This window comes from Jaculus jaculus, chromosome 4 (assembly GCF_020740685.1).
Source record: "Jaculus jaculus isolate mJacJac1 chromosome 4, mJacJac1.mat.Y.cur, whole genome shotgun sequence".
Lineage (NCBI taxonomy): Eukaryota > Metazoa > Chordata > Mammalia > Rodentia > Dipodidae > Jaculus > Jaculus jaculus.
In genome coordinates this window covers 86,066,595-86,085,685 of record NC_059105.1, presented here as the reverse complement: position 1 = coordinate 86,085,685, position 19,091 = coordinate 86,066,595, and the positions used below count along the sequence as shown (strand labels likewise).

Here is a 19,091-nt window from a genome sequence, read left to right as displayed (position 1 = left end):
GGTGTCCTGCATCTTCTTTGATTTCCTCTTTGATTCCTTTGATTTCCTCTCTGATTTCTTCTTTGATTCCTTTGATTTGGTCTTTGACTTCTTTGAACATGTTTACAATCATTGTTTTGAAATCTTTCTCAGGCATTTCCTCTAACTCGTTCTCCCTGGAGCTCATTTCTGGTGCATTAATACTTTTAGGTGGATTTGTATTGTCTTGCTTTTTAGTGTTTCTTTTGTTATATTGTATATATTTTTGCATCTTGGATTAAGTTAATGCTTGGCTTTTCTAGATAGCTGGGTATTCTTAGCTGTATCAATTGATTTGATGTTATATATCTTCAGGGTAGGAACTTAAGGTGTTAGGTGTGACTTTAAAGACTCTCAGAGGGGGCTGGAGAGATGGCTTAGCAGTTAAGCACTTGCCTGTGAAGCCTAAGACCCTGGTTCAAGGCTCGATTCCCCAGGACCCACGTTAGCCAGATGCACAAGTGGGCGCATGCATCTGGACTTCGTTTGCAGGCTTTCAAATAAATTAAAAAAAAAAAAAAAGAATTTAAAGACTCTCAGAGTATCTACAAAGGTGTTCCTAGGGGTTGAGTTTCCCTGCTATGGGAGTATTCAAGTAGGCTGAGTGGGATAAAATACAGTAGATTCAAAATTGAACTAAACACTGTACACATTCAATTAAAAGCAGCACCAAGTATTTATGCAAGAGTAGTTATTATAACAACCAGATCCTCTATCAACAAAGACGTTAACATTTCTAGTATGTTGTGGGATCCAAGTCATCTTGTGACCAAGTAAGAGCCTTCCCTGATGCAATCCCAGTTTCCTTTTTGGATGATTTTGGTCTCAGTCAAGTTGCTGGCTGGGTCGTTGGGCTGCTGTTCTGATTTCTGGAGCTGGGCAGTGGCTTTTCCTTCAGGACAAACTGAGCCTGGAAACTGTGGCCCTGCAGATTGGCACCCCTGCTGCTGGAACTGCCGCTGGTGCTTCTGAAGCTGCTGCTGCTGGATCTGTCACCACTGCTGCTAAAGCTGCCGCTGCTGTGTCTGTCGCCTCTGCTGGGTCCACTGCTGCTGCTGCCGCTGCTGCTGCTGCTTTAGATGCAACTTCTGGATCCTCCACTGCTGCTGCTGGATCTGCGACTGCTGCCTCTGAAGCTGCTTCTGCTGTATCTGCTGCTGTTGCCACTACTAGATCTGCCACTGCTGGTGCCGCTGCTGCTGGTGCTGGGGCCGCTGATGTTTCTGCCAGACCCTGCTCCTGCTTGGGTCCCGCTGTCGGCTCAAGTTGGTGTGGCTGGGTCCTGGGACTGCTGCTCTGTTCGCTGGAGCTGGGCACAGGTGGTGGGGGAGGGGAGAGAGCCACAGCTGTTCTAGTTCTCTCACTGTTCTATGTGTTCTTCTACCTTGTGATCTGCTCCTCTGTTGCTCACTGCCACTCTCCCTTCATGTTTCTTGAGTTGTAGAGAGCTCCAGTGTGAGTGGAAGCTCCCCACACCTGGCTTTTCCTGAGGCTTGAGCCGAGCCTGGCGGCTTTCTGGTGTGCTGCCAGTTGACCTGTTGTGGCCACTTTTGTCGGTCTGTGTGGGCTCTGGATCTCTTCTATACACCTCACTTTTTAGTAAAAGTGTGTATTTTGCTGAGTTTTTTCGGTCTTTTTCCCCCCTAGGCTGCTTTGGTGTGGCACGTAAGCTGCCATCTTAACCCGAAGTCCCATGTAAACATTTTCTATATCACTAAATGTTCTTCTGTAGCCTAGTTTTAGTGCAAGTACAGTTTTCACATATGGGTGAAACACAATTTAAGTAGAATTTTCTGAATATTCAGATATATTTATGATATTTGTATTTGCATGCATACGCAAAATACCTATATAAATATATTGCCTTAATTATATATGCAAGTAAATTGGTGAGCAGGTCTATATTTGTTACCTCAGAATGTATTTGAAAAATATTTTCTCAGTCATTCCTGAGTCCTAGATGGGCTGAGGCACTTCTAGAAAAAGAGCAAGTCATTTCTAGGGGAGGTGAAAGAGCCCCAAGAATATAGCATGGGCTGCAACAAAGTTAGCCTATGCTCTGTGTGGAGAGTCAACTCTAGTCTTTGTTGCTTTAAAGTAGTCTTCTATGGAAACTATTCTGTGGCTGTTATAAAACTGTAGATAAAGCCTCTTTTCATACTTTAGTAGAAGAAAAAGACTAAGAGACTAGGGCCTGGATGGGAAGAAGGTGAGAGAAACCTTGTTTCTGTTTCCACTCAAATCTTTCAATGTGCCAGGGTCTCATACTTGGGGTTGTTACATTTAGATTCCCAACATATATATGGGTTAAGTATTATAAGATGTTTAAAGCTAAGTATTATTCTAAGAAAGTGAAAGAACCATGTGGTGGTTTGATTCAGGTGCCCCCATAAACTTATGTGTTCTGAAAGCTAGGTCTCAAGTTGGTGAAAGTTTGTGAATTGGAACTTCCTTGAGGCAGTGTACTATTGAGGGCAGGTTTATGGCTGTCATAACCAGCTTCCCCTTTCTAGTGTTTGGCACATTCCCCTGCTGCTGTTGTCCATCTATTGTTGGCCAGGAGTTGATGTCCACCCTCTGCTCATTCCATCATTTTCCCTTGCCATCATGGAGCTTCCCCTTGAGTCTTTAAGCCAAAATAAACTGTTTCCTTCCAGAACTTGCTCTTGGTCAGATGTTTTCTGCCTATAACATGAGACTGACTGCAACAATATGTTGCCAGGCTAACAGGGATTCCTCAAAAGAAAGTTGTAGGTTAAAGAATTCCTGTGTGACAGGAATGGGCTTTCGTGAGCACCCATGCCTGCTCAACTTCAAGGCATATAGTACAGCTTGATCAATTCTGGTCAGAATTAAAAGACAAAAAGGCAGTAAGAACTATGGAGTGTGAAGTTTGGCTTATAAGGAGAAGAAAGAGCTTTTCCTGGGCTCAGCTAGAAGCAGTTTGTGTGAGATGCTCACTGTTATGCCTGGATCCTGAAAACTTTTACAGGGTTGCCTTATATAGAAATGGACAGGTGTAAATTGAGGAATGTGGCATAGAAAGTGAAGTCTCTGGATCCAAACTGGTGCATGTTTAGTTGCAATTTTTTGAGAGATTACAACCATTGAGATTAGGACAACAGGAAGAATGCAGACTCTTTGGAAGGGGCATGAATGCTGAAAGAGTGTCATGCTCTTCAAAGTTGGATTTATATACCTCCTGGATTAACAAATTGTTAGCCCACCAACTACTATGGGGTAAAGCAAATGCAGGAAATTTAGGGTCATTGAATTTGCAACACAGTTTTGGTTTGTGGAAATGCCTATGGGCAGAGTGAAGCAGCTTTCTTGGATTACCTGCATGGAGTCGGAATGGAGCCATGTGGATGAACCATTTGGATGGTTTTCAGTGGAGACCCAATAAAGATGTCAGGACTCTCAGATGGCTGCTGTGGAGACCTGCTGTCACTGGATGAAGTTTTCAGGGACTGTGAGCAGCCTAGCAGGAGGGGCAGAATTGGAATTCCAAAGACTGGTTAGAATTATCAGAATTGGAGACTTGTCACTAGTTAGAGTTGCAACACTTGAAGCTATATAGTTTGATGTTTGCCATGTAGGTTGTGTTGGTTGAAGATTTCTTTGCTATGCCCAATACTATCTTTTGAAGTATAAATTTTTTATTCTGGTCCATTATCATGATTTTTTTTATTTTTTATTTTTTATTTTTCTTTTTTGGGGAAAGTATTATGGCTCAGTTAAGAGACCTTGGACCATGAGGATGTTTGAATATTATGGATTGATAAATACTATGGGGTCTTTTAATGTTGGACAGAATGTATCACATTTTACATCATGTATGCTTATCAGGTTATGGGGACCAGGGACAGAATGTGGTGGTTTTGTAAATGGAGAGAATTGGGGTTGTGGAGTGTTTTCTAGAATCCCAATCTATGAGTTCATATCTGTAAACTAACCAAAGAATTGGCAATTTCAGTTTTATGAAAATGATTTTTAAAATTACTCGTTATCTTCAAATCTTTCAAAGGAGTGGGGAAAGGAGAAAACTGGGAGGTAAGGGAAAATAAAGTGGGGAGAAGAGAAGTACACCACCTGGAGCTCAAAAGCCCATATAGGCCAAGTGTACCCAACTACCCCATGTTACTGAACATAGATCTTAGGGAGAAAAATAACCATGAGAAGGGATTTTAAAAACATGTGCTTCCAAGAAAGATCAAAAATGAAGACAGTAATAAAAGGACATAAAGTGTGTCTTCCTACCCCATCTGAATACCCAGAAACACTGCTTTCAGCTCTGGAGAGGGAGGAGAAAATGACCCACTGTATCAGTGGATCCAAGGGGATATAGGATTTGTGTTGTCCTACTTGGACACACCTACACCTGGTGTCCCAGCCAATTGGCCTATGCTTAGAGGAGAATTTCACCCATACCTGGATAGGGTGCACACTTGAGAGAGGTCTAATTGGGTGAACTGGGCAAACACTAAATCCCATAACTGGTTCAGGTGGGGCAAGCTAAGATAAGCCTGGTGAGTGTGTGATGTCCTAAGCCCACCCCTTTAACAGCATTCCTGACCCTGCATAGTTAAGCTAACTGCTTACTCTGGAACCCCCCACAGTTTGTTTCTCTGACCAAAGGTTGAGAGACATTTTGATGAGGCTATCCACTCAATTTTTACAGGGAACACTGGGGACTTCTCTCTGGGGTTTGAGATCATTTTGACCATGGGGTACTGACTGGATTCCCAGTGCTTGTTTTAAATTCTCTCCCACTGAATGGGCCTCATGTCCAATCAGATGGCAGTTGGTTACCCACAAAGGCTGTGTGCCATTGGTGCATATATGTGTAATTCTTCTCCATCTGGTGGATTGTCTGGCTTGCTGAGTCTCCTGCTTGTTCATGGTGTTGGGGACCATTATCATATAGTGGCTCAAATAGCATTTCCCAGTGTCATGGGGGTTTTCCAGGAGAGGACTTTTTGTTTCCCTCTCAGTTCCCACATTGTCTCATAGTATTCTGAGATGACAGTTAAATTCTTCAGCAATAGGGTCTTACCTTTTGGCTCTTTTGATTACTAAATGCTTGGTAAAGGTCGGCATTTTTATGGACAATCCCCTGGCCAACTACTTGCTTGCTCACTGTGGGGGTTTTACCCCGATCTGGCCCTGAGATCCATAAGCCAGAGTCCATGGTTTAAAAATTAAACTGTCTCCACTATCTCGTGGGCATATTTTTCTTCAACCAATTCCTTGGAATAAGCTGGTCTATTTCCATTTAATTTAAATAGATGATCATTATTCATAGTGTAATTCTGTAAATAAAAAAAGTTCATAGGGCTGGAGAGATGGCTTAGCGGTTAAGCGCTTGCCTGTGAAGCCTAACGACCCTGGTTCGAGGCTCGGTTCCCCAGGTCCCACGTTAGCCAGATGCACAAGGGGGCGCACGCATCTGGAGTTCCTTTGCAGTGGCTGGAAGCCCTGGCGCGCCCATTCTCTCTCTCTTTCTCTATCTGTCTTTCTCTCTGTGTCTGTCGCTCTCAAATAAATAAATAAATAAAATTTTTTTAAAAAAAGTTCATAATGCAATGTAAATTAGTAAATAATATAATTAATACATAATGATTAATTGAAGATTGGTCGATTTCCCTGTTTACATTACTTATCCATCTGTCAGTGAATTACAAGATTAAAAGGCATATTCTTTAAATCTTAAAAGTAGAGTTGATATTAAAAAAATGATGATATTTATAAATTATTCTACCTTGGTCCCTTTATATGTATACATATATATATACATACATACATATGCTATAATTTTAATGATTTTTGTCATATTTGAAGAAAATAACTTAAAATATCACATCCTAATTTCTTTCTCTAGTCAAAACAAGCTTCAAATCAAGACATCCCATCCCATATTCACATCAAAGTCTAAGAAACTACAATGGAGGCTGCATAGATAGTTTAGCAGTTAAGGTGCATGCCTGTGAAGCCTAAGGACCCAAGTTCGATTCTCCAGGTCCTAAGTAAGCCAGGTGCACATGGCAGCGCATGCATGTGGAGTTTGTTTGCAGTGGCTAGAGGCCCTGGAGTACCCATTATCACACACTCTCTCTCCAATAAATAAATTAAAATGAAAAAAATAAAAGAAACTAGAATGGTTGTACTTTCTTTCTGTATCTGAGTTGTCCATCAGTAGAAATCAGGAGCACAAATATAACAGGTTTTTTTTATTATTACTAGTTTTTTTTTTTTGGCTGAGGAAAATGTGTTTTGTAGATGTTGGAGTGGTCTTCTTATTAAGCCATGTAGACGAAAGGAATCAATAGGTGAGAAAAAATAAGAATTGCTATTTAAATTTGTAACATACCAGAGACAAACCACATAATTCATGATAATTAAAAGAACAATTCTGCTGGGTGTAATGTCACATGACTTTAATCCCAGAACTTGGGAAGCAGAGGTAGGAGGGTCACTGAAAGTTTGAGGCCACCCTGAGACTACATAGTGAATTCCAGGTCAGCCTGAGCTTGAGTGAGACCCTACCTTGAAAACCCAAAAAATAAAAATTAAGATAATAATAATAAAAGAACAATTCTCTCTATCTGCTTTTCTCAAATAAATAAATAAAATACTTAAAAAATATTTGAAGAGAGGGCTGGAGAGATTGCTTAGAGGTTAAGGCACTTGCCTACACAGCCAAAGGACCCAGATTTGATTCCCTAGTACCTACTTAAAGCGTGATGTAGAGGATGCACATGTGTGTGTATACATACATATATATATATATATATATATATATATATATATATATATATGGGATATACATATGATTTTGTGTGTGTATGTGTGTATGTGTGTGTATTTAAAAACAAACAAAGCTTTTCTTCTTCTAGAAGATACATTTCTCATGGTACAGGTCAGAAAAAGAATTCAGCTATAATCACCTGACACCATTTTTTCCTAACCTGTACAAATGTGCCCTCTCTCTGTCCCAGGAGGAAAAGGACATTTCTTTTAACAGTAACTGGGAGTCACCAGTGCAGCAGATCTGTGCAGACAACCTTACGAAAATAACTGTCATTTTTCATTAATTTCCTAGTCACTGCCAACATGTTAGTATTCCTTACTCAAATTCCCTTTTCTCTACCACATATCCACATTGTGCCCTTCAGTATAGAAGAAAAAAAATATATAAATATATATATACTTTTCAGCCAATTTTTTTTTTTTTTTTACTTTCCTTCTGAAAGTTCTGGTATATTTACACAAAGAAAATGTTAACATGTTTCATATTAATTATCTTGTTAGATTATATCTAGGAGATAAAAGAATAAAAGGTTTTCCTGTCATTACATTGCTTCCTCAATTTCTAAAAGTTATTAAACTACTTAGCCTACATTCCTAAACTAGACTTTGATGTTTCAAATGGAAATCAATATTTTGTCTCTCAGGCAAGAAAATAATTATTTATTTTAAGAACATTAAAGTTATAGTCAAGGGCTGGAAAGATGGTTTAGTGGTTAAGGTGCTTGCCTGCAAAGCCTATTCCAGGTTTGATTCCCCAGGACCCACTTAATCCAGATGCACAAGGTGACATGAGTTTGCAGTTCATTTGCAGTGGTTAGAGACACTGGAATGCCTATTCTCACTCTTTTTATATATATCTGCCTCTCTTTCTCTCTCTGTCTCTCTCTCTCTGTCTCTCTTTCTCTCTCTCCCTCCCTCCCTCCCTCAAGTGAATAAGTAAATAAACTATCATTTTGGATTATACTCTGTCTCTCAAATAAATAAAAAAAAAAAAGAAAGGTTACAGTCAGGAAAATGTAACACACAGTCCACATTGAGCAGGCTGATAATGTTATTACTTCAGAATCTGAAGGACTCAGGAGAAACTAGAAATTCACTCAATGCTTTCTGTGATTAAATTAAATTAATTAAAGCTTTTTGTATATTTAAATGATGCATTATATCTCAATGCAAGCATCTTACCAATTGTATAAACTCATAAAAAGCCAACTCTACACTTTCCACCTAGTCTTAAGGGTGCTAACTTTACAAACTCATAAGATAAATTATTATTACTACAGTTTTAATTTATTAAGTTGGAGAAAAGATTTTCTGATTAGATAATTTTCACTTTTAATTTTAATTTTGCTACTTAAAATGAAGAATAAACTTTGTAAACATTCTTTTGATTAATTCCATACAGTTTTGCATCTCTGTAGCAAATACATGAGCTAACAAACATACAAAAGGAAAGCGTTCATTTAGGCTTAGTTGCGGAGCTTTAAGTCTATGACCAATCAGGCGTGCTGCTGTGGGTGAGATCCACAGTGCACCGTGGATTGTGGTGTAACAAATTAGCTCATGGCTGGAAGTGAATGAGAGAAAGGAAGAGACTGGAAAACCATAGTTCCTTTTGACAATACAACTGTCTCCACCACCTGAAGTTTCTACTACCTCTCAGTAAGCCCATAATGGAAAGGAAGCCTTTACTACCACATGGGCCTTTGAAGGACACTTAGTTCCAAATTGTCAAGTTAAAAAAAAAAAAAAAATATATATATATATATATATATATATATATATAGAGAGAGAGAGAGAGAGAGAGAGAGAGAGAGAGAGAGAGAGAGAGAGAGAGAAAGAAAGAATAGACATGCCAGGGTCTCTAGCCACTGCAAAGGAACTCCAGATGTGTGAGCCACCATATGTGTCTGGTTTATGAAGTACTGGGGAATCAAACCTGGGTCAGGCTTTGCAGGCAAGCACCTGACACATCTCTCTAACCCCCAAATACTCAACTTTTTAAATACCTAGATATTGGGTTATTTACATTTTAAATTTTCTCAGTTGATGCTAGTTTTCTGTAAATGAGATTATTTCAATTAAGCCAACTTGCTAGTACTTGAATTTAAAGGTGCTTAAAGATGATTATTCTCTTTTCCATGACATTCTAATACAAGAATAATCTTTCACAGAAAATATCCAACTGCATGGTTAGTTTAATTTATATTATCAATGCTATTGTTTTATAATGTTGAAGGTCAAGTAAGAGATTTCATTCTATACTACTTTTTAACATATTCTTATATTTTGTGTAAGAAATGTTATAATTGACAAGGTATTTCAGCCATATTGTTTTTATTTTTTGAATAATTTATATCCTAATATTTGTCCTTTAATTTATGTGGAAATTAAATTAATTGAGATTAATGTGCTGAGAACAAAATTACATCAAAATACTAGAAGACTGAAGAAAAAATCCACATTCCTTTCACACTGATCACATTTAATGTCATTGTGAATAACAAGTTCATGGTATATAAATGTCAGGTAGAACCCTGTTTCATTATTATGTGTTAATGTATAAAAGGATGTGTGAATACATGCACACAGTGAGATGTGTATTTTAAAGTAATAAAATACTTCAAGTGTTGGAGTAACTTGGGAGAAATGTCAAGAGCATTAGCCTACACATCACATCCTGAGTTCTGTTAATGAATAGTCAAGCCCTGAAAATTGTTGTGAATTTCCAGGTGAGAGTACCTATCCAGCTTGACATTTGGAATTATATGGTACCACTATGAAACTCCTTTTAACACATTTCAAAGTACGTTGACAAGGAAATTTAATTGCTATGGAGAGAAAGAATTGTTAATCTTTCTCTTTTGTAAAGATGTGATGATAATAGGCATGTTGAAATATCAAAAAAATTAATTGGATATGAAAATAAATTTTTCTTGGCTTACTTTCACAACTTATCATTTATTTTGTGTAGTTAGGACTTCCTATGACTCAACTTCATCTATCTCTCATAAATATATTGCAAACTTTGAATAAGAATTTTCATGATTTGGACCTCTATGTGCTGAATTGCTAGAGCAAATAAATTTAATTTACCTAAATAATAATATGTAGCATTGAGATAATAACTTCAAACCTGTTGCTTCTTTTATGAAGTATGTGGTTTTTAAACAACAGCCCAGTTTAGTTATATCATTAAGACATAATATAAATGATCCACAAGTATTTAATCCACAACATGGATTCATTGACCAGTGTGTCTGCATTTCTGTCTGTCCCTGTATGTGCCACAGCTGTCATTTCAAGAAACCAAGAAGGGCCAGGAGAAATGGGAAAGGCTGTCCTGATTCCCAAAGATGACCAAGAGAAAATGAAGGAGCTGTTTAAAATCAATCAGTTTAACCTCATGGCCAGTGACTTGATTGCCCTTAATCGAAGTTTACCAGATGTAAGATTAGAAGGGTGAGTTTTTATGTGGTATATAATCTCATGTATTTTTAAACATTTCAGAATTTCAGATCTGGTTATGTCAGTGGTAGAACTACCTGGTTCTAACACCAGTGACTTGTTGGGAATGTACTTTGCTTATATATGCTGTGGCACAAGAAACTTGTTTTCTGGCAAAGTATGATACTTGAAATATATTGCAGTATATAATTACCTTAGAGATTTTTTTTCTCCATGAGATTGTTTCACATTGCTTTATCTTGCCAAATATTTTACAAATATGTTGTTTAATGAATCATTTGTCTTTATAGAATGTACTTTATACTTTGTTTTAAAACATTATATCCAGCATAATAGCCTGTATACTTTGTTTTAAATATGTGCTTTGGGGCCTAAAATATAACTCAGTGGTAAAGCACTTGCCTATTATGTGCAAGACCCAAGATTCAATCACTAAAACTACAAAAATATTTGTTAGGAGTTCCAAAAATATGTGCCAATATTTATAATTAGTTTCCAACAATGGAAAATATATCCACTTAAAAGTAATATGGAATGGGCTGGAGAGATGGCTTAGCAGTTAAGCGCTTGCCTGTCAAGCCTGAGGATCCCCGTTTAAGGCTCAATTCCCCAGGACCCACTTTAGCCAAATATACAAGGGGCGCACATGTCTGGAGGTCCTTTGCAGTGGCTAGAGGCCCTGGCATGCCCATTCTGTATCCATCTATTGGACTCTGTCTGTCGCTCTCAATTGAATAAATAAATAAGCAATATGGAATAAAAAGTGATATTGAAAGATCACATTTTTCTATAAAATATACAATATATATATAAATTCTCATTCAGAATGTTGTAAATTGACTATACTATTGGGTTGACTCATCATTAGAGATTTATTTTAATGTTTCTCAATTATGGGTAATTTTGTAAGTTTATAGCTTATGTATTAGGAGCATAGTGATAAATATTTCTGTTTTAGATATACGTGGTTTGTATTTAATTCTAGAATTTTGTTACTAAAGAGAGTGAAAGAAGAAACAAGAGAAAGGGTGAGAGAGTGCATTCAATCTGAAAAATCCCAGAAAAAGATAATAAATACCTTACTTTGACCACCTTTTCCCTGGAACTTATAAGCATTTTAATAAACTGATATATGTGTATGCGAGCTTTCATTAAATTCAGAAAAGTGATCTTGCAAGTATTAAATATAAGGAAAATACATATATCTATCATTTTATATATTTTGCAAGCAATTTGAGAGTGAGCAAAACCATGGATTTATGACATTTTAGTGCCCAAGGTCAGCATATGCTGCGTGCTATGTTAGGCTTATCCGGAAGTAAGCAATGTGACTATTCCCACCACTGATGGCTGGGTACAAGACTCTGTTCCACTATGTGCAAAACAACAGGAGGGACAATAGGTTGATTTTTGAAAAGAGGTTTTTCGGGCTGGAGAGATGGTTGAGCGGTTAAGCGCTTGCCTGTGAAGCCTAAGGACCCCGGTTCGAGGCTCGGTTCCCCAGGTCCCACGTTAGCCAGATGCACAAGGGGGCGCACGCGTCTGGAGTTCCTTTGCAGAGGCTGGAAGCCCTGGCGCGCCCATTCTCTCTCTCTCCCTCTGTCTTTCTCTCTGTGTCTGTCGCTCTCAAATAAAAAAAAAAAAAATTAAAAAGTTAATTATTAAAAAAAAGAAAAGAGGTTTTTCAATTAAAGTGAAAATAGTTCCCTACACATGGAGCTGTCTTTTTTCTTTTTTTAAAGACAGAATCTTATGCCCCACTGCAGCATCTCAGTAAGTCATTAATTTTATAAATTCAAATGTCCTTTCACTGACTAAACCAACTAAGCAATCAACCATCCATGAGCAAATCCTTGAGAACAAAAGCTACCTACCACTGGCTCTGACTGGGACAATAGAAGGACAGATTTATTAAAAACTGGATATTATGAACACATTTATAGTTAGAAGAATGATGAGGAATAGAGTTGCCTACAGTTCTTAGTGAAATTTCTGTTATTCTATGGCAATCTCTTATGCCCTTGAATTCCTCTTTTGGCTTAAAGGAACTTTTAAAACTGTCTGTAGCTCCCTTTACTCATTGCAATTCTTTTGGAATGAGAAGTTAACAATAATTGTTTGATGAATGTTGATTAACTAGCTACAGACAATTAAAACAAAAGCTAACAATTAAAACAAAATGCTAACATTCTTTGTATTTACTTGTAGTCAGACATTTGATAGCACCTCAAGTGAGTGTATTGAGTTCCTTGAATGTTATAATGTAGCTGGCATTTAAATACATACTTAAATATAATTCATCAGGAAAACATGAGGAAATAGGACATTTATTTCTGCTATTTATATTCTAGACCAAATACCTTCTTACATATGCAAACTTGCAAGCTGATAAAGAGAAAAATGAGTCTAACAGATTCGTGTTATTAGAGGTAAAAGAGCTATTGCATGCAAATTGTGAACAAGATGCTCTCAAAGGATAAAGAGTTTATTTATCATGCAAAAAACAAACTAGGGTATAGATTATGTAGCCAATATCAAAAGGAACTGTCAATTTATATGTTGTCTCTCCATAAATTAAAATATGACAAATGTAGCAAGGATTGCACAAAGAAGTATGGAAAATGAGAATATTAATTGGATTTCTGATCTCTGTTCCACATCTTTTCTTTTTAATTTGAGAATTGCTACAACTTCATACACTGATGAAAATTTTTCCCATGAAGATAATAATGACTTCTATAGCACTCTGACTTATGTGTTCACGTGTAAAATTAATTTCATTATCCAAATTATACCGAGTGTATAAGAATACCCCTCTCTTTCTTTCTCTGTCACACTGTTTCCCTGAATTATCTTTGGAATAAAAATCCATCTAGACTATATGTGTCTTTCACATAAGGAAATAAAACAAATGCATGGTTCACTAGTAATGCGTGTAAAGGTGCCTCAGAGTTTGATAGTCCTAATAGTGAAAATTATCACAAAAATCACTTTGAGCTGAATATAAATAACAAAAGGTAGGCACATGAAAAGCTCTCTCTCTTCCCCCATCTACCTTAAAGGTACAGGGAATACATTTTGCTCATAAATGCACCCCTTGTCTCATACAAGGAAGAAAAAAATCCCAAAAAACAATCTTATCAGCGGAGATGAAGACAAGGCCAAGATAATTCTATAAATTAAATTTCACCGAGTAACTGCTCTTCAATTAGTTTCCCTCAATATTACCACAGGTTACCACCCCTGTAACCCCAAGCCCTGTCCTCTGTTTTCTCACTTCACAACATCGCTTTTTGTTAGAATGATGTGCTAGAAAATCTCAGTACTGGTTGGTATACGGGATGCAGATGCCACATTTGAAAAGTTGTATTAAAGGGGAAAAAAAAAAAAAAAAAAAAAAGCAAGCAAAACAGAACAGATCCCAGGCTATGTAAGTCTAGACTATTGGGGACTGGGAGCCAGAGCCACTTGTTATATGGCTACAAACCTGGTGGATCCCAATACCTGAAGACAGGATGAGAGGTTACAAGCAAAGCTAAATGAGGAAACAGTGATTACCTAAATCATACCTCGACTTTCTCAGAAACCATTAACACCCGTCATAAGATAGAGAGCAGTCTGGGCTTGAGTGGGTGGCACAGAATGTTCTCCTGGTTTCTTAATGGCTTTGCTTGTCTGACAGATTTTAAAATGTGTGAAGGAGTGACCTAGCAGGCAAAACTGCAGTTATAACCAAGATGGCTAGAAGTCATGTCAAGTTATATTGAAATATGTCATTACAGTTTCACGTTTTTTTGAATACCTGCATGAATCAAAACATTAAATTATTAACAGCAAAAAAATAAAACTGGAATTTTTTTTTTTCTTAAGATGTCTTTGGTTGGTTTAGTCAAAAGGACTTTGCTATAAACCTAAGAAAGCAGAAGGAAAGAGCTTTGCATTACCCAAAACTTTTCCTTATGTCTTCTTTCACCCTGTTGAAAACCAGTATTCAAGTTCTTATGATCCTGCAAAAACTGAAAATCTATCAAATTTTTAAGTGGTGCATATTGTGCATGGTGAAACATATCCAGTACTTGGGAGGATATGATAGCAAGATCAGGAATTCATGGTAAACCTTATCTACATAATGGTTAGTAGAGCAGCATGGGCTATATGACATATTATCTCAAAAGAAAGCAAGTAAAATATTAAATTTAACTCATATTTTACCTTCCTGGAAACCACCACTCTTCTTTCTATCTGTGTATTTTCTGACTTTAAGTGTCACATGTAATTTAAATGATTGTTATCTTTCTATAACTTATTTTATTTTGCATTATGTTCACAGGTTACATCCATTATTGTACCAGATGCCAGAATGTCTTAAAGTTGTAAAGCTGAATAAAATTAAATTATGTAGACACATATATATCACGTTTTGCTTTTCCATTCTTTTTTACATTTTTTTAATAATTTTATTTATTTATTTATTTGAGAGTGACAGACACAGAGAGAAAGACAGATAGAGGGAGAGAGAGAGAATGGGCGCGCCAGGGCTTCCAGCCTCTGCAAACGAACTCCAGACGTGTGCGCCCCCTTGTGCATCTGGCTAACGTGGGACCTGGGGAACCGAGCCTCGAACCGGGGTCCTTAGGCTTCACAGGCAAGCGCTCAACCGCTAAGCCATCTCTCCAGCCCTGCTTTTCCATTCTTCAGTAGATGGATATTTGTTTGCTTCTGTTTGGGGTACTTATGAATTATGCTACTACTATAAACATAGTCATAGGTATAAATATTCGAACCCTCATTTAACTGTTGGTTGAGTACTCAGAAAATTAATTGTTTCATCATATGATTATTCTATTTTCAGTTTTCTGTGGAATACCATACTGTTTCTCATAGTGTTGTTACTTTATATTTTATGCAGAAAATTTCATTGACTTTCATGCTTTTCAAAATATTTGACTTTCCTTGAAAATTGTCTTTTTAAATTTTTTTTGAAACAGAGTCTCATATAGCTTATGTAGCTCTCTGAAACTTTTGATGTAGCCAAGCTGGCCTTCATCTCCTGTTCTTCCTACATCTGCCTCCCCATTCCTAAGATTACAGGTGTGTCTACCATGTCCAGCCTTTTCATCCTAGTGAGTCTGAGGTAGCATCTTCTGATTTCAATTTCTGTGATGGTTAGATCATATATTTTCTTTATTCACATTTGTGTTTTCCTTGGACAAGTTCCTACTGAAAATATCCCATTTTTAATTTGGAATTATTTATATTCTCTTGAGTTGTATGTGTTCTTTATACATTCTGCATATTCATATTTATCAGATGGAGACTTCACAAATAATGTTTTCCCAGGATGTATGCTCCCTTTTCATGTTTAAAAAAATATTTCATTTAATTATTTGAGAGAGAGAGAGAGAAAGAGGCAGATAGAGAGAGCAAGAGAATGGGCAAAACAGGGCCTTCCAGACACTGCAAATGATCTCCAGTTGCATGTGCCACCTTGTGCATCTGGCTTACTTTGGTGCTGGGGAATTGAACCTGGGTTCTTAGACTTTGTAGGGAAGTGCCTAAGCCACTAAGACATCTCTCCAGCCCTGATTATATCTTTTAAAACACACTTTCATTTTCATATAATCAATATTTTAAATTTTTATTTATATATTTGAGTATGGACATGACAGTGCATCTTGCCACTGCAAACAAAATCCAGACAAATGAGCCACTTTGTGCATGTGGGTGTGTGAGGATACTCGCGGATTGAACCTAGGCCAGCAGGTTTTGCAAGCAAGTATCTTTAACCACGGAACAATCTCCCCAGCCAAGTCTATCTATTTTAATTGCCCCTTCTTCTGACATTATATTCAGGAAAGTTATGGTAACCCAATATCATGAAGATTTTTGCTCATATTATTGTCGGGGCATTTAAAAATTTTAGTTTGTTTTTGTGTGATGTGTTTTCTTTTGGGTTTATTTGTGCACTTTCATGGTACTAAAATTACTCATATTCTAATATTTTGGTATGCCTCCTATATTTTGTTTCTATGTTGTTTGTGTTGAAAAATATTCTGTGTAATCCTCATTAAATCTAGTACTCTTATCACTTTAGGATGATAGGTTTGTGATTGGGAATACAGATTTAGTAGAGAGAAGGCATTGCATGCATGAAGCTTTGGTTTGTATTTCCAGCATGGCCAAAAATAAAGAAAAAAGAAATTATAAATGAATTACAAGCTGGGCGTGGTGGCTCACGCCTTTAATTTCAGCACTCAGGAGGCAGAGGTAGGTGGATCACCATGAGTTCGAGGCTATCCTGAGACTACACAGTGAATTCCAGGTCAGCCTGGGCTAGAGTGAGACCCTACCTCAAGAAAATGAATTACAAAAATAGCTATTTAAAAAATTGAATATTTTTGAATAGACAAAGGAAAAGTATTGAAAGCAGAAGGTTAAGTGTCTAGGAATAGATAAAGATGGTATAGCTTAGACAGAAAGAATGCCTTTAAATCTTTTGATAGAAAGGCTCAACTAGAATGTGTAACTATAACTAGAGTACTATAAGGGATGATAATGACATTTTACAAAATATTACTCTCTCTCTCTCTTTTTTTTTTTTTTTTTTAGTTAGGTTCTCACTGTATCCAAGACTGACAAGAATTCACTATGAAGTCTCAGGCTGACTGCAAACTCAGTGATCCTCCTACCTCTGCCTCCCATGTGCTGGGTTAAAAGGTGTGCACCACCATACCCAGCTAAGTCTCTTTTTGCTTAGACATATACTGAAAGGCATCCTGGAATGTCAACAATGGAAAAAATCTGTAAAAGAGATCAGAAATCCAATTAATAGTCTCATTTTTTGTTTCTCCTTTATGACATTAGTGCTGTGTTTGTCTCTGTAGCCTTAACATGATTGTGTGATATATAATTTCATATAATCTTGGGATTTTAATATTTCTAAAGTTGGTTCTTCATCAATTACTCTGCAGTGAAAATGTATAATTACTCAACATATAAAATATTAAATTTAACATCTAACAGTGTTGTCTTATTGTAGATTTATTCAGGTCCTGAAATCACATAGTTCTGCTATTGTTAGAAAAATCCTGTGTGAATGGGATGTTTGACTTTTATATGAAAATCGTCCTTTTGGGTTGAATACAGATGTTTGCAGTGCACATGTCAGTGTCTTCAGGAAAGGTGAAGCTATTCATAGGCAAGCTTACAATATTATCTTACTGTGGAACAATTTTATTTCCCAGTAAAATAATTTGTGATAGTAAGATGTAGTTTTCTTGACATTGGAAAGACTGTCATATGTTGCGAAAATTTCATTATATGCCATAATCTTTATTCTCACAGGGTTCTCCAAGGTCATATTGTTGAAGCCAGCATATTTTGTGAACAGAAATTGCCCTGTGAATGAGAAAAATTGTATTTGGACTCTGAATTTTAACAGTTAATATTTTAGTATTTGTATGCAAAATTGGTGCAAACTGTTTTGAAAATACTATCAAACTAAAATTTACATTACATATTCTAAGCTAATTTAATATCAATGAAATGTGTTATAAAGTTCACACTTTTGAATACAAATTATCAGCATAAAAATGTTTTTAGCATATTTTATGCATTGCTTTTACAGTGTCTCTACACCTGCCAGTTTAGTCCAAGATATATGTCTTCTGTCTCTCTCTCTCTCTCTCTTTTTCTCTGTCTCTTTTTTTTCTCCCTCTCTCTCGCTTTCTCTATCTATCTATCTATCTATCTTTTTTTTAATTTTATTTATTTATTTATTTGAGAGTGACAGACACAGAGAGAAAGACAGATAGAGGGAGAGAGAGAATGGGCGCGCCAGGGCCTCCAGCCTCTGCAAACGAACTCCAGACGCGTGCGCCCCCTTGTGCATCTGGCTAACGTGGGACCTGGGGAACCGAGCCTCGAACCGGGGTCCTTAGGCTTCACAGGCAAGCGCTTAACCGCTAAGCCATCTCTCCAGCCCTATCTATCTATCTATCTCTCTCTCTCTCTCTCTCTCTCTCTCTCTCTATCTCTCTATCTCACTATCTATTTATATGTACGTACATACATACATACATACATACATACATACATACATACATACAGATAGAAATATAGTTATGCCAAATACATATGTAACATGAATCATTCTATTAAATTATTGTGTGTTATTTTATTTTCTTGTGTTTATTATTATTATTGTTTTGCTTTAGAGCTGGTTCCTCATCTTTTATCAGCTAAATAGATTGATCATATTGAATATAAATTTCTTTAAATTTTAAGTCCAGTTTCAATAACTGCTCTAGACCCAGGTACAGAATGGAACTCATGGAATACATTTTTACTTTCAAACTTCTAAGCTTTCTCTTCCCTCTGACCAGGTGCTTCTCCCTTAAATGTACACATAGACAGCTCCATTATCTCTGACCTCATTCCTCACTGTCATCTCTTCTTACTTGGATACACTGCACAACATTATAGTTTCCCATGGCACTTCCTAACTACTTCCTCAGCTGAAATTTTCTCCGTTATATGACTGCTACTCTGAACTGAGTTTATTATGTTTCCATTATTAGATAATAAATTCTCTGCATAGAGAACTTTTCCTGGATTTTATCCCATGCTGTGTTCCAGTTCTTAAAAGAGCTTCTGCTACATGGTGAACACAGAATAAAATTTTTATAGAATTTGTAAATTAATATAGTGTGGTATACATTCTTATGTTATGTCGAGGGTGTGAAAAAAATCTTGACTTTGACTTTTCAATGAAGGTAGAGATTTTGCAGATTTTCATA

The 19,091-nt window shown here is 36.8% G+C and overlaps 1 protein-coding gene across 1 annotated transcript in view; it reads left to right on the top strand.

Moving 5' to 3' along the window:
• Window positions 1-19,091, top strand: part of Galnt13 (polypeptide N-acetylgalactosaminyltransferase 13) — a 519,646-nt gene that overhangs the window by 217,964 nt on the left and 282,591 nt on the right. The window contains exon 4 of the mRNA XM_004651848.2: window positions 10,119-10,287. Coding sequence (XP_004651905.1) covers window positions 10,119-10,287 — 169 coding nt within the window. The remainder of the gene's footprint in view (window positions 1-10,118; window positions 10,288-19,091) is intronic.